This window comes from Bubalus kerabau, chromosome 3, assembly GCF_029407905.1.
Source record: "Bubalus kerabau isolate K-KA32 ecotype Philippines breed swamp buffalo chromosome 3, PCC_UOA_SB_1v2, whole genome shotgun sequence".
In the NCBI taxonomy this organism is placed as follows: Eukaryota; Metazoa; Chordata; class Mammalia; order Artiodactyla; family Bovidae; genus Bubalus; species Bubalus kerabau.
The window spans coordinates 151,694,144-151,707,424 of record NC_073626.1 but is presented as its reverse complement, the minus strand read 5'-3'; the positions used below and the strand labels follow the sequence as shown (position 1 = coordinate 151,707,424).

Sequence of the window (13,281 nt, the reverse complement as noted above, 5' to 3'; positions counted from 1 at the left end):
ATAATCCAGCCATAAAATACACAAATGCAAGTTTTCAAAAAGCACATGGAGCCAGATTACAATGAAGATGGAACATGGAGAAAAAACAGGAAACAGGAAAAGAAACCTGAAGTCCCGCCTGCAGGGGCCGCCTCCGACCCACCTTCCTTGACGATGTTCTCCCCGTGGCTGTTGGAGTGGTCTGGCAGGTCACTCACCAACGTGTGATGAGAGTGGGAGTGCCTGGCGCTCAGGCTCTCCATCTCGGTGGCCGCGTCGGAACTGCCCCGCCGGGTAAATTTCCCTGAGAAGGACGAGAACCACAAGAAGGTTAGAAAATCTGAAAGATGTTCTGCCAAAGGACGGCAGTGACAGTCAGCGGGTATTAGGAACTCTGCAAGGCACAGCTGACTAGCAGGAATTAAATCTCCCTTGGGAACATTCAGGGTTGAGATGATTGATGAAGCTGCCTGTGAGAAGGTCAGCCCCAATCTAAGCCAAATGTCAGAAACCATCTGTTAGGCCCCCGCTAGTTGTCATCTCTTGATTTTAAGCTGGTCTTCTTAATATGACATCCAGAAAGAAAAAAAAAAGCTCCCTTTTCTCTTCTTTACATCTTTTTTTAATATCTGAGTGAAAGAAAAGTCTGTCTTTGGATTCACAAAGTTAATGCACAGAGCCCTCTAAGGCCATGTTTCCATGTCTAGAATGATATACTGCTGTGAACAGACTTGCAGTTGCCAAGAGGAAGGCAGGGTAGGGGAGGAAAGTAATGGGAGTTTGGGATTAGCAGAGGCAAATTATTATATATAGGATGAATAAACAACAAGGTCATACTGGATAGTACAGGGAACTCTAATCGATATCATGTGAAAAGAATATGAAATATTAAAAGAATATGAAAAAATATAAATACATATATATAACTTAGTCACTTTGCTATAGAGAAGAAATTAACATGCTATTATATATAAATTATACTTCAATAAAATTTAAAGAATTATTGTATAGGATGATTAGAAATAGGGCTGTCTAATTATACGGGATTCTTACATAATTCAGTTATTTCCATTTCTTTGTCTATGAAGACACAGCAGTATTTGGGTCCTGGGGAGGCTGTATTTGGGCCCAGATTTCTCGACTAAACTGTCGAGAAAGGTACAGATTTCCCTGGGAGCCCTAGATCCAGATTTCTAAACAGGTCAAAGAAGCTCTGCCCTACTTTCGAAGGTCCTTGTGGTCACCTAAAATGGTGGTTTGCCAGCCTCCTTTTTCCATGCCTCGTCTGTCTTCTCCTAGCCCAGAGAAACTTCCAAAGGAGAATGTGCTACGAGTTGGGGACACATCCAGGTGATCCTCGTGCAGCAGGAATGGCACTCCCATTCTCCGAGGCCGCCTCTTCCCCGTGTGGTGGAATGGGATGGAACCTTTCCTCTCTCTGTCTTCTTTGCGGCTCTTGAACTACAGGGGTAAGAGATGAAGGTCAGGCACAGGGCAAAGGCAAGGTTACCATTTGCTTCCCAAAGGGTTGGAGTAAAATTCAGGAAATGTTCCAGGAAAAGGAGACCCAGAAAGTCACCAAATGTCATTCAGTAGAGACGCAAGAAATTTCCACAATGTGCAAAGCAGTGAAAGAAATTAAGAAAAAGATAACATATTTCCTAGGTTTTTCTGCCGGGTTGGGCTTGAGGAATGTTTCTCCAAGTGTTGTCCCTGGACCAGCGTTGGTGCCTGGGAAATTGTCAGAAATGCAGAGTCTCAGGTTCAACCCCAGACATACTAGATCAGAAAGTCAAAAGGAGAAGTCCAGCAATGTTTAACAAGTCCTGCAGGTGATTCTGATGCTTGGTAAAACTTGAGAAACCCTGGGATAGTATATAGGAGCCCTGAGTCATCACGTAGACCAATCAGTCTTTTTCTATTCCATTTTTCAAGACAGATCCCCTGTTTCAGCCAAATGACTTCAGATGCATACCTCTGTTCGTAGGAGAGGCAAAGAAGATTCAGAATATGCCTTGGTACAACCCTATGACCTATCAATCAAAGAAATTCAAGATCCAGTATATCTAAGAGTTTAGAATTGCCTGAAGTTTTTAAAATATACTAATGTCTGGGCCTAATCTTCAGCAATTGTGACTTCATAGATCCAGGGTCAGGCCTGGGCCCTTGATTTATTAAAAGTTCTGCAGAGATTCTCATATGCAATCAGAACTGAAAACCTCTTTTCTCCCCACTGATTAACATTTTTAGAAAAACTACAGCATTTGTCTTTTACTAAATTATCAATGTTGCATAGCAAACTCTGAGCTTATAGATAGGTTGGTAATTCTGTGGTCTTCATTGACACAAACTAGTCATTTTGCAAAAGAAAAAAATAAGCCACCACACATACATTATCTTACACATATTATTTTCTATTTGATTAGCTCCATTTGCTTATAAAAAAGAGAGAAGAGTGGATTAATAAGAGCATGAAATATTTAGTTAGAAGACCTAGTTCTGAGGTTGGACTCAACCTTTCTAAAACTATCTAAAGTTTCTAAGGTGCAGTCTTATTTCTATTTTATTGTTGAAAATAACAGTTAACATTTATTGAGTACTTGCTAAGTACTAGGCCCAATAAAGACTCTACACACATAATCTCAATTATCATAACCTTTTGAGGTAAGTATATTATGTACCCATTTATAAATGAAGAAACCAATATCATTTGGCCAGTATCACATGGGTAGAAAATGGTAGGAGTGGAATTTGAACCAATCAACTGACTCCCAAGTCAGTTTATTTACACAAAGACTCAACCTTTAATTTCCCAGTTTTAGTGTTCTAGATTCTTGTGGATGTGCAATAAATGTTTGCTGAATGGAAACCTACACTGTCACTCACAAAGAGAAGTGACGATAGTAAAGCTAGTGGTCAGTTATAAGGATTTACCACGTTATCACAAAGCTTGGTTTTTCTATTGCCTTAAAAGTTTTAAGAGATGACTTCAAGAATGAATGTTTTATGATGATCCCATTACTCTAAGAACTGCAATAAGACTCAGGTTCTTAGGTGCAAATTGTGGAGAATAAAAGTCTCATTGGATTAAATCAGAATTATTTATATGAAGTGCTTGGTAGAATGAGATGAGCTATACAAATGTTTGATACCATCACTTCTACCACGACCATCTCCATGACCACACTACTAGAAGCACTTGACACATATCATCAGGATGGAGCTCTGTAACAACCCCACATAATGTGTAAAATGGGAAGAACTCATGCACAGGGAGGGAATGTGAAAGGTCATGCTGCCCAAGGTCATACCGCAAGTCAGTGCTTTAACTGGGAGTGGACCTCTATTCTGAGGTCCTTCCTCAACCCACCTGACTCAGCAGCACAATCAGAAGCATTTCATGCCCTACTGTTTTTTTGTTGCTGTTTTGTTTTTTTTTTTAAGTGGTTCTCCTCACCTTCTTAAAAATGTTCATGCCAAGATCTGAAGAAAGATCTGGGATGGCAGACCTGCGTAGATTCGTCAATGAAACTTTGGAAAAGGCTTCAGGACTGAGAGATTTCTCCTCTTCATTACACTTCATGGTGAGATCCTTAATAGACAATAAAAATAGATTAATGGTCAAGGACTTAGAGATATATTTCATATTACAAGAGAGATATATTTCATATTAATTATAACTTCTTTTCGGAGATTTCAACAGTGAGATCACAAAGTTCCAGATTTAGGAAAGCCAAGAAAATAAGAAGGGAGTAGGTATTTCTTTTTCTATTTAAAAAATGTGTTTTTCCATTTAATGATTCACCAGAGGAGCTATTCACTCTGGGCAGAATCATCTATTACTAAAACAGAACATATGTCCTTTTCATTCTGATATCACTCCTGTTTATTTTCAGAATATGCAGACATATTTCAGATACAGCCAATTCACATTTCAATAAACTCAAACAACTGCAACACATTGCAGATCATACTTTACATATTTAACATGTTGAAAAAGAGAACAAGTGTTTAAGCTGCTATTAGTACTTTCACTTATCAAAAAGTGATTTTCACGGGGATGTCATCAGGACATATTCAGTTTATTCCTTCAAACATCTATAATAAACAGCAAGACTATATATCAACAGCCAATATTGTGAAAGGTGACATTGAGGCACAGGAAAATTTTGAGCTATGCAAAGGAGGTTAAATCATATTCAGTAAAACACCAGTGTCATGCACTTTGTAATATTGGTAATTGACAGTTAAATACAAAAACTCTTTATTAACTAGCACTTTGATTAGCCAGGAGACCCATATTCCATTATTATGGATCAACAGAAGCTTGCTCTAGATTAGTGTGTGTAAGAGGCATTTAGAAAGCACTTCTTTGGCTGGTAAATTAAATGCAAAATGGAATTTTGCAAAATAGAACAGCAAAATGGTCCAGTAGTAAAAGATGGAAAGGAAAGGATAATAGTATCAGGGGAACCCACCAACCAAACAGTCAGCAATGGTATAAATAAGAGCTGGATACACAGAAGGAAAAAAGACTGTTATGGCCAAGTTGTTTGTTGAAAAAACAATGGACCCGAGATGCTCTTACCTGGGTTTTATGTGTGTTCACTAGTGAGGGAGCTGCTGCCACCATGGAGCTACTCCTGGGTCTGGGCAGGAGAGGAATATCTGGCTCTGGGGGCTTTTCTGGCTTCTCTTCCAACATGTGTCTCAGTCTTTGTAGATAGTACATCAGAGACCACTGAGTGCCTTCCTCAGACCAGTGCGGCTGGAGTAGGCAGCGAAGAACAGCAACATCAAAGTAGGTGGCATAGCGGGACCTTTGGCATGGAGGTATCACGAGAGAGACCCTGTTTCCAATGGCAGAAAGCACATGATTATACTAGAAGTCATACATTCCAAGGGGTGGCAAAACATGGCTTATAGCTCCACTTTTCTCACTGGTTCATTCAGTCATTTACTTGTCTCTTGTTTCATCCTACCATCCTCCTAAGTGGTCTCACTCATCCTACTTTTGCTAGATACTACCTAGAAGTAGAGACACTGGAGAGAGTTTTGAAGGTCAGGTAGCAATTATCCAGGCAAAACTGAGGATTGGTCAGGAGAGTGGGTCAGCATTTCAGTCAGAGGAAACAGTGCCTATGGAGGAACGGAGTTTAAAAAGAAGTCATGAGTCTCAAGCAGGTGGAGGAGAGTCAAGTAGTCAGTACAGTTAGTGAGTAATTTGGTGGTGGTGGTCTATAGAAACAGATGAGGTTCATATTATGATGTTTCTTTTATATTAAGGTTATACATCAGGTTGACTTATACCTTGATAGAAATGGGAATAATCCTTATGTGTAGTACTTCATAAGGATTTTTAAATTTCAACTTGATAATATTATGTAAAGGAGCCAAGGAAACTGTATAGAACTAAACAAACAAAAGCCCCTAAACTTACATGCTGTCCAAAAGTCATCTTATTAACATAGTAAAAGATAATTGTTCCGCTCATCACTTAGGATACCCTAAGGATTATAGGGACTTTGAGACAGAAACAAGGATGAAGACAAAATATTATATATTTCTTTTTATAAATCACAATATCACAAATTCCAATGAAATTTCCAGAGAAATTAATTGAATGGATGAAAAAAAATTGGGAGTAATCAAAAAAGGCTTAAGAAGAAATGTAAAGAGTATAAATTGCAAGACATTAATCTGTGTTATACAACAATAATATTTAGTCAAGATTTTAAACAAGAGTTCAGTGGTATAAAATATGAGCTACAAAAGATTCAAGTATTTATAAATATTTAATATATATAAAGATCAAGAATCAAATTACTTCAAAGAATATACTAGTCAATAAATAATATTGGCATAATTGACTTACTCCTCAGGAAAAATTTAATTTAGTCTGTCTTAAATTAATATATTTTATTTACCAAATAAAATCAAGATAGATTAAAATTTAAATGCAGAAATATAAAGCCATAATAGTACTAGAAAAAAAATTGGCTATGTTTTTTTTTTAACTGACATGGAGTGGAAAAGGACTTTATAAGAATGTAATGGTCCCGAACTTAAAACACAATGTACATCAACAGGTGAGTGAAAAAACAAATTGTGATATATTCATATGACAGAATATTACTTAGCAATAAAAAGGAGAAAAGTATTATATTCAATAATTGTGCTGGGTAAAAAGAGTATGTTTTCACTTATACAAAATTCTGGAAAATTGCAAACTAACCTACAGTTACAGAAAGCAGATCAGTGGCTGCCTGTAAATGAAGAAAGAGTGGGGTTCAGAATGGGGAAAATTACAAAGGGCACAAAGACATTTTAAAGGGTGATGGATATGTTCATTATCTTGATTATGGTGATGTTTTCATAAGTGTATATAACAGTATATAATAAGGCACAGAGTGACTGGAGCTGAAACATTGGGATTTCATTTAATTCTGACTTTGAGTAGATAAGAATCCATGTTATACTTTCAATAGTAGCCATATAATAGAAACTTCCTTCCAAAACAAGAAACAAGGAGATTAGAGAAAATACAATCAATTGACAGAGAAGGAAAAAAATAAACATAAAATACATAAGTATATACTACTACTAAGTCACTTCAGTCGTGTCCGACTCTGTGCGACCCCACAGACGGCAGCCTACCAGGCTCCTCCATCCCTGGGATTCTCCAGGCAAGAACACTGGAGTGGGTTGCCATTTTCTTCTCCACATAAGTATATAAAAAGTATAAAATAAAATAAAATGGAAAATATAAATCCAAAATGTCAGTCATCAAAATGAATAATGAATACATTAATGGGATAAAAGACAAGAATGTTTATAGTGGATTTACAAAACAAGGTTTAGTCACATTCTAATTAGGAAATAAAATCCTAATATTTGAGGACACAGAAAGTTAGGAAGGGAGAGAATAGGTATAGATATGTAAATGTAATTAAAAGGAAGTTGGTGTAACAATAATAAAAAAACTTTGAGGTAAAAAGTATCGTTAGGGGAAGCACATTGATTGAAACTGCCCACCCTGGCCAGGCTCCATAGTAGCCATTTGCATGAATTGTTTTATGACAGGAGGTCCTGGTAAAAAACATAAAACTAAAAAGCCTCCACCAACCGGAAGAGTTTGGAAAAAGGTCAAAAGGAGACACCACATGTCTGACCACCTCCCAGAATCCTTCTCTCTGGCATCCATCTTGGCTGAACAAGGCATGCACCACCAGGAAGGACTCTGATTTAGAATGATCGGCTAAAGACAACCCGGAAACTAATCCCATCACCATAAAATCCAAGACTGCAAGCCATGTGACAAAACTGTTTTCCTGGGTTCCTTTACCATGCTGCTCTCCACCCAGGTGCCCTTTCCCAATAAAATCTCTTGTTTTGTCAGCACATGTGTGTCCTCGGACAATTCATTTCTGAGTGTTAGACAAGAGCCCAGTTTCAGGCCCTGGTAGGGGTCTCCCTTCCTACAACAGTATTATTAGGTATAAAGATGGTTACCATAACATTAAAAGGAAAACTAAGCCAAGAAGCTTAAATTCTTAACGTGTGTGTGAAGTTGCTCAGTCATGTCCTAGTCTTTGCGACCCCGTGGACTGTAGCCCACCAGGCTCCTCTGTCCATGGGATTCTCCAAGCAAGAATACTGGAGTGGGTTGCCATTTCCTTCTCCAGGGGATCTTCCCAACCCAGGGATCAAAACCCGGGTCTCCTGCATTGCAGGCAGATGCTTTATCCTCTGAGCCACCAGGGAAGCCTAATAAGTGCTACCAAACACTTAAAGCAAAAGCTAAGAGACATGTAAGGGGAAAACAAACAAACAATAATAGTGGTACTTTAACACACATTTTTCAAGCAAATAGCAGATCAAGCATATATAGAGATGAGTAAGACTATAAGTAAGTCACTGCAGATGGTGACAGAAGCCATGAAATTAAAATATGCTTGCTCCTTGGAAGAAAAGCTATGACCAACCTAGACAGCATATTAAAAAGCAGAGACATTACTTTGCCAACAAAGGTCTGTCTAACCAAAGCTATGGTTTTTACAGTAGTCATGTATGGATGTGAGAGTTGGACTATAAGGAAAGCTGAGCACTGAGGAATTGATGCTTTTGAACTGTGGTGTTGGAGAAGACTCTTGCAAGTCCCTTGGACTAGGAGATCCAACCAGTCAATCCTAAAGGAAATCAGTCCTGAATATTCATTGTAAGGACTGATGTTGAAGCTGAAACTCCAATCCTTTGGCCACCTGATGCAAAGAAATGACTCCTTGGAAAAGACCCTGATGCTGGGAAAGATTGATGGCAGGAGGAGAAGGGGACAGCAAAGGATGAGATGGTTGTGAGAGGGTAACAGGAAGGAAGGCTAGGGGTCTCCAAACAGAGGAAATATGCTGCAAGTGTCAGACGTTTTTTCTCTCTCTCTTAAGTGGCAAGAGGAAACAAAATACATGTGTCAGATTTTTTTTCCTTCTCTATGCAAAATTAAAAGGAGGTTTCTCTTAAAATTCTGTGTTGCCATGACGACACCAGGTTCTACCTGAACTAACCTTTTCTCAAACCTTCAGCTAACCAATGCATTTTACTTATAGAAATGTTTTTCTTAAGATATGTTAATGAACTATGCATTTACCCTAGACTCTGTCTTTCTTCAAGTGGGTTCCCCATAAGACTCAGAACTGATAAGGGCTCAACAAACCAGTATGTTTTACTCGTACATTGTTCTCCTAATCTATGTTTATGAAACTATATATTTACTTGGAAACCTGCTTTCTTCAAGATTCATGGCCAGAGATGACTCACCTTGTGCCAGTGTTATCTCAAAATGCATATTGTGGATGAGGGGCCTGGTGCCACTCTAAGTTTTGAGACATTTCCTTTCCTAGCTTGCTGATAGGTATATAACATACTGTTAAAGGCTAGCAGGGGGGTACTCTTTCTGCCCCCTTCTGATGTCTATGTCAGAAGCTTTGTCCATCTCTTTTATATTTTAATAAAACTTTATTACACAAAAGCTCTGAGCAATCAAGCCTCATCACTAGCCCTGGATTTAATTCTCTCCTCTGGAGGCCAAGAATCCCGGCATCTTTCATGGCTCAGCAACAACCTTTCAGTTAGATGGCATCACCGACCTGATAGACGTGAGTTTGAGCAAGCTTTGGGAGTTGGTGATGGACAGGGAAGCAGGATGTGCTGCAGTCCATGGGGTCACAAAGAGTCGGACACGACTGAGCAACTGAATTGAACTGAACTGAAGACCGTAAGAGATCTGAATACTACATTTAACATTGTTTTCTTGTACCTTGAAATGTTTACAAATTAAGACTCAAAAGAAACGGAAAATTCATCATCTCACATAAACCTAGTACTCTAACCATAGTTGAATTCCAGTAGAAATTAACAGCAAAAAGATAAAACTTTAATCAGTTAGCCAATTTAGAAATACACTTTGAAATAACTCATGGGTCAAATAAAAAGTTGCAATGAGAATTTTTTAAATATTACATGGAATGATAATGATTCCACATATGAAAACTTGTGAGATACTGATAAAGTGGAATGAAAAGAGCATTTAGAGTATTACAAGACTATAGCAGGATAAAGGAACTGTAAAGAAGTAAAAAATAATGAAGTAAGCATCCACCGAGTTGGCCAAAAAGTTTGTTCAGGTTTTTCCCTAGGATGAATAGAAAAATCTGAATGAAATTTTTGGCCAAGCTAATACTTCAATAAGTTAAAAAAAAAAAAAGTAATAAAACCCCAAACAGTACAGAAAAAAGGAAAGTAAAAGAGGAGCATATACTAATAAAATAGTAAACAAAGGAAAATAGGATTAACAAAATCAAATGTTATTTTTTGACAAAACTAATAAAAATTAATCAAGAAATACAATAAAAGATGTGATCAAGATATGATCATTGTAAAAGCAGACATAACTAGATATGATGATGGTTTCATAATTAAGGGAAAACACTATGATTAATGGGATTAAAAGTTTGAATACCCAGATGAATACGTATTTATCCATCTGCACTGAGTCAAGAAGAAATTAAAACCTAAATAGGCTCACCACCTTTAAAAATGGAATTGTGGTAAATAAAATTTATTTAAAAAATGTATCAAGCCCAGAAAGTTTACAGTCAAATTTCATTAAACATTAAGGAAAAGGGAATTTATAGTTTTACACAAAGTGTTCCAAAGACAGAAAAAGAAGGGGTGTTCATGAGACTATTGTAAATTTGCTACCGAAATCAGACAACAGTCAGGAGAGGAAAACCACAAGGCACGTTTATGAGCATGAATGTAAAAATAACAAAATATTAACAAACTCCATCCAGCAATGTACAAGTTAGATTTTCCTCAGGAATTTAAGAATGGTTTACTATTAGAAAGTCTCTTAAACTAATTTACTACCTAAAAAAAATTATAGGAGAACATACCCACGTGATTTTCTTAGTAGATACAGAAAACCTTTTATAAAACTGATAATTAACTTATTAAAATCAATAACAAAAATCAGAAACAAGCTATAATAACAAGACAATAGGATATTGGTAGAATCAGGCAAACAGAGAAATGCAACAGAGTGGAGAACCCAAAGTCATACTCTCACATACGTGTACACTGACACTAATACTCAATAAAGTTACACATTTGCAGGAAAATAGCCATTCAAGAAACTGAGTTATTTATGTGGTAGAACCAAATCCTTATTTCATACCATCATGTATCAAAAAAAAAAAAAAGGCAACTTTAGATGAACTAGAGACTTCAGAAAGACAAAATAGAAGAACACTAAGAATATTTATGACCTAGTATGACAGGATCCTAAGGGCTTCCCAGGTGGCTCCGTGTTAAAGAATCTGCCTGCCAACGCAGGAGACATGGCTTCAATCCGTGGGTCAGGAAGATCCCCTGGAGAAAGCAATGGCCACTCACTCCAGTATACTTGTCTGAGAAGTCCCATCGGCAGAGGAGCCTGGAGGGGTACAGTCAATGGGGAGCCACAAAGAGTTGGATGTGACTGAGTATGAGTGAAAGGATTCTCAAAGAAGATAACTTTCCCAACTATTTTAAGAGAGTACTGATAAATTTGACTATTTCAAATGTAAAACTTCTATTAAAAACATAAACAAACTGAAAAGTTTACAAAATGTAAAACATAATTGCAATGTATTTAGCCTGCAAAGGATTAGTCTTCTTCCTAATAAAGAAGACAAATAGCTCAAATGGGGCAAAGGGTATGGAAGAAAATTTAACCAGAAAGAAAACATTAAGAGAGAATAAACAGAGACTTCACTTCATGAACAGTCAGGGAAATGTAGAGTTAGACCACAATGGGATACCACTTCACACTCAACAAATCTGTGAGACCACAGAAAACTGAAGACACTGAGTTTTCAGTTCAGTTCAGTTCAGTTCAGTCACTGAGTCGTGTCTGACTCTTAGCGACCCCATGAATCACAGCATGCCAGGCCTCCCTGTCCATCACCAACTCCCGGAGTTTACCCAAACTCATTGAGTATTACTGAGGGAAAAAATACTTGGGAATACTCATACACTGCTGGCAAACTCTCTCAGGGTGCAATTTGGCAGTATCTAAGATGGAGGAGCCTGGTAGGCTGCAGTCCATGGGGTCGCTAAGAGTCAGACACGACTGAGCGATTTCACTTTCACTTTTCACTTTGATGCATTGGAGAAGGAAATGGCAACCCACTCCAGTGTTCTTGCCTGGAGAATCCCAGGGACGGGGGAGCCTGGTGGGCTGCCGTCTATGGGGTCGCAGAGTCGGACACGACTGATGCAACTTAGCAGAAGCAGCAGCAGTCAACTTTAGTCGTTACCTTATGATCCAGAAATTCTACCTTAGAAGAACTCTTGCTCATGTACACAGGAATATATGCACAAGAATGTTTATTGCAGCAATTTTGTTACAATAAAAAACTAGAGAACATTTTCAAAGTCAGCCAAAGGAGAATGGGCAAATAAATGCTGGTAGTATATTCATTTAACAAACATGAATTAAGTGTTACATAATTTATCAGACTGGGGTGCTTGTAATGTTCTGTTTTATATGGGTGCTGATTACTCTAGTGTATTCACCCGTGAAAATACACGAACCTAACCACTTCAGTGTTGTGTACTTTTCTCTGTTTCTTCAGAGAATTTTAGCCAACTAAGATCCTGAACTTTCTCAATATGGACTAAAAATCCACTATTTATATATACAGAAGGTCTATACATTTATACACTATATATACCTTGTATAATATACACATTTTTATACACAACTCTGTATATACATTATATATAAAATATAAATATATAATGTAAATATGTATTATGTAATTTGGGGGGCAGTATATCTCTTATTTGCCTCTAACCCCTGCTCCCTGACCCCATCCACTCTCTACCTTTCTCTACCTCCATGTCTGGAAAGATTGGTCTGTATAGACTGTATAGGAGGCTCCCATGCCTTTGGCTGCAGGATGAATTCTGCAGAAGGAGGCTCCCACAGGACATGGGAAGGAAAAAGGACACCAATTCCTTCCTCAGGCTCCTCCCTCCCAGAGATCTGCTTAGGGCTGTCATGGAAGGTCACAGATCTTATTAATCACTCTCCACAGAGTTCCCCAGAGCTGTTCTGTCCCTTTGCCCCTCAAAGAGGTGGGTAGAGAGAAGGGAAGTTGGTAAAAATGCAAAACTCCCAAGTCTTATCCCAAACTACTAAGCCAGGTAATCTTTTTTTTCTTATTGAAATATACTTGATTTAAAATATTGTGTAAATTCAAGTGTATAGCAAAATGATTCAGTTTTCTATTATAGATTATTATAAGATGCTGAATATAATTCCCTGTGTTATACAATAAATCCTTGTTGCTTATCTATTTTATGTATAGTAGTTTACATCTGTTCATCCTATACTCCTAATTTCTCCAGGTAATTCTTAAATAATTTCAATATGATTGGAGGACAATTACCCTAGAGAAACAAATAATGCATGACTTTTGTACTTGTAAGTCAACATCCAAAACAATTCCTACATGGAAACACTAACTGGAATGATATGTTGGCAGTTTTGTCTCCCTGAGGGTGCCAGATGATTATATTTATGTCTACACACAAAGCTTATTTGACTGAAAGTAATTACTAATGTACAGTTGACTCTCATAGTCATTAACTACTTTCTAACGGATAAGGTCAACTGATAATCAGATGTACAACAGCAAAACTCCCACCGATAAAGAGCTGCTCTCAGAGACTAAAAATGAGTCTGTAACTTAGGCAATC

The 13,281-nt window shown here is 37.7% G+C and overlaps 1 protein-coding gene across 1 annotated transcript in view; it reads right to left on the bottom strand.

Annotated features, from left to right (window-relative positions):
• Positions 1-13,281, bottom strand: part of UNC80 (unc-80 homolog, NALCN channel complex subunit) — a 222,889-nt gene that overhangs the window by 178,846 nt on the left and 30,762 nt on the right. Inside the window, exons 7-10 of the mRNA XM_055574457.1 lie at positions 4,568-4,829; positions 3,437-3,571; positions 1,224-1,440; positions 143-283 (exon numbers count right to left, since the gene is read on the bottom strand). Of these exons, the coding sequence (XP_055430432.1) occupies positions 143-283; positions 1,224-1,440; positions 3,437-3,571; positions 4,568-4,829 (755 nt within the window). The remainder of the gene's footprint in view (positions 1-142; positions 284-1,223; positions 1,441-3,436; positions 3,572-4,567; positions 4,830-13,281) is intronic.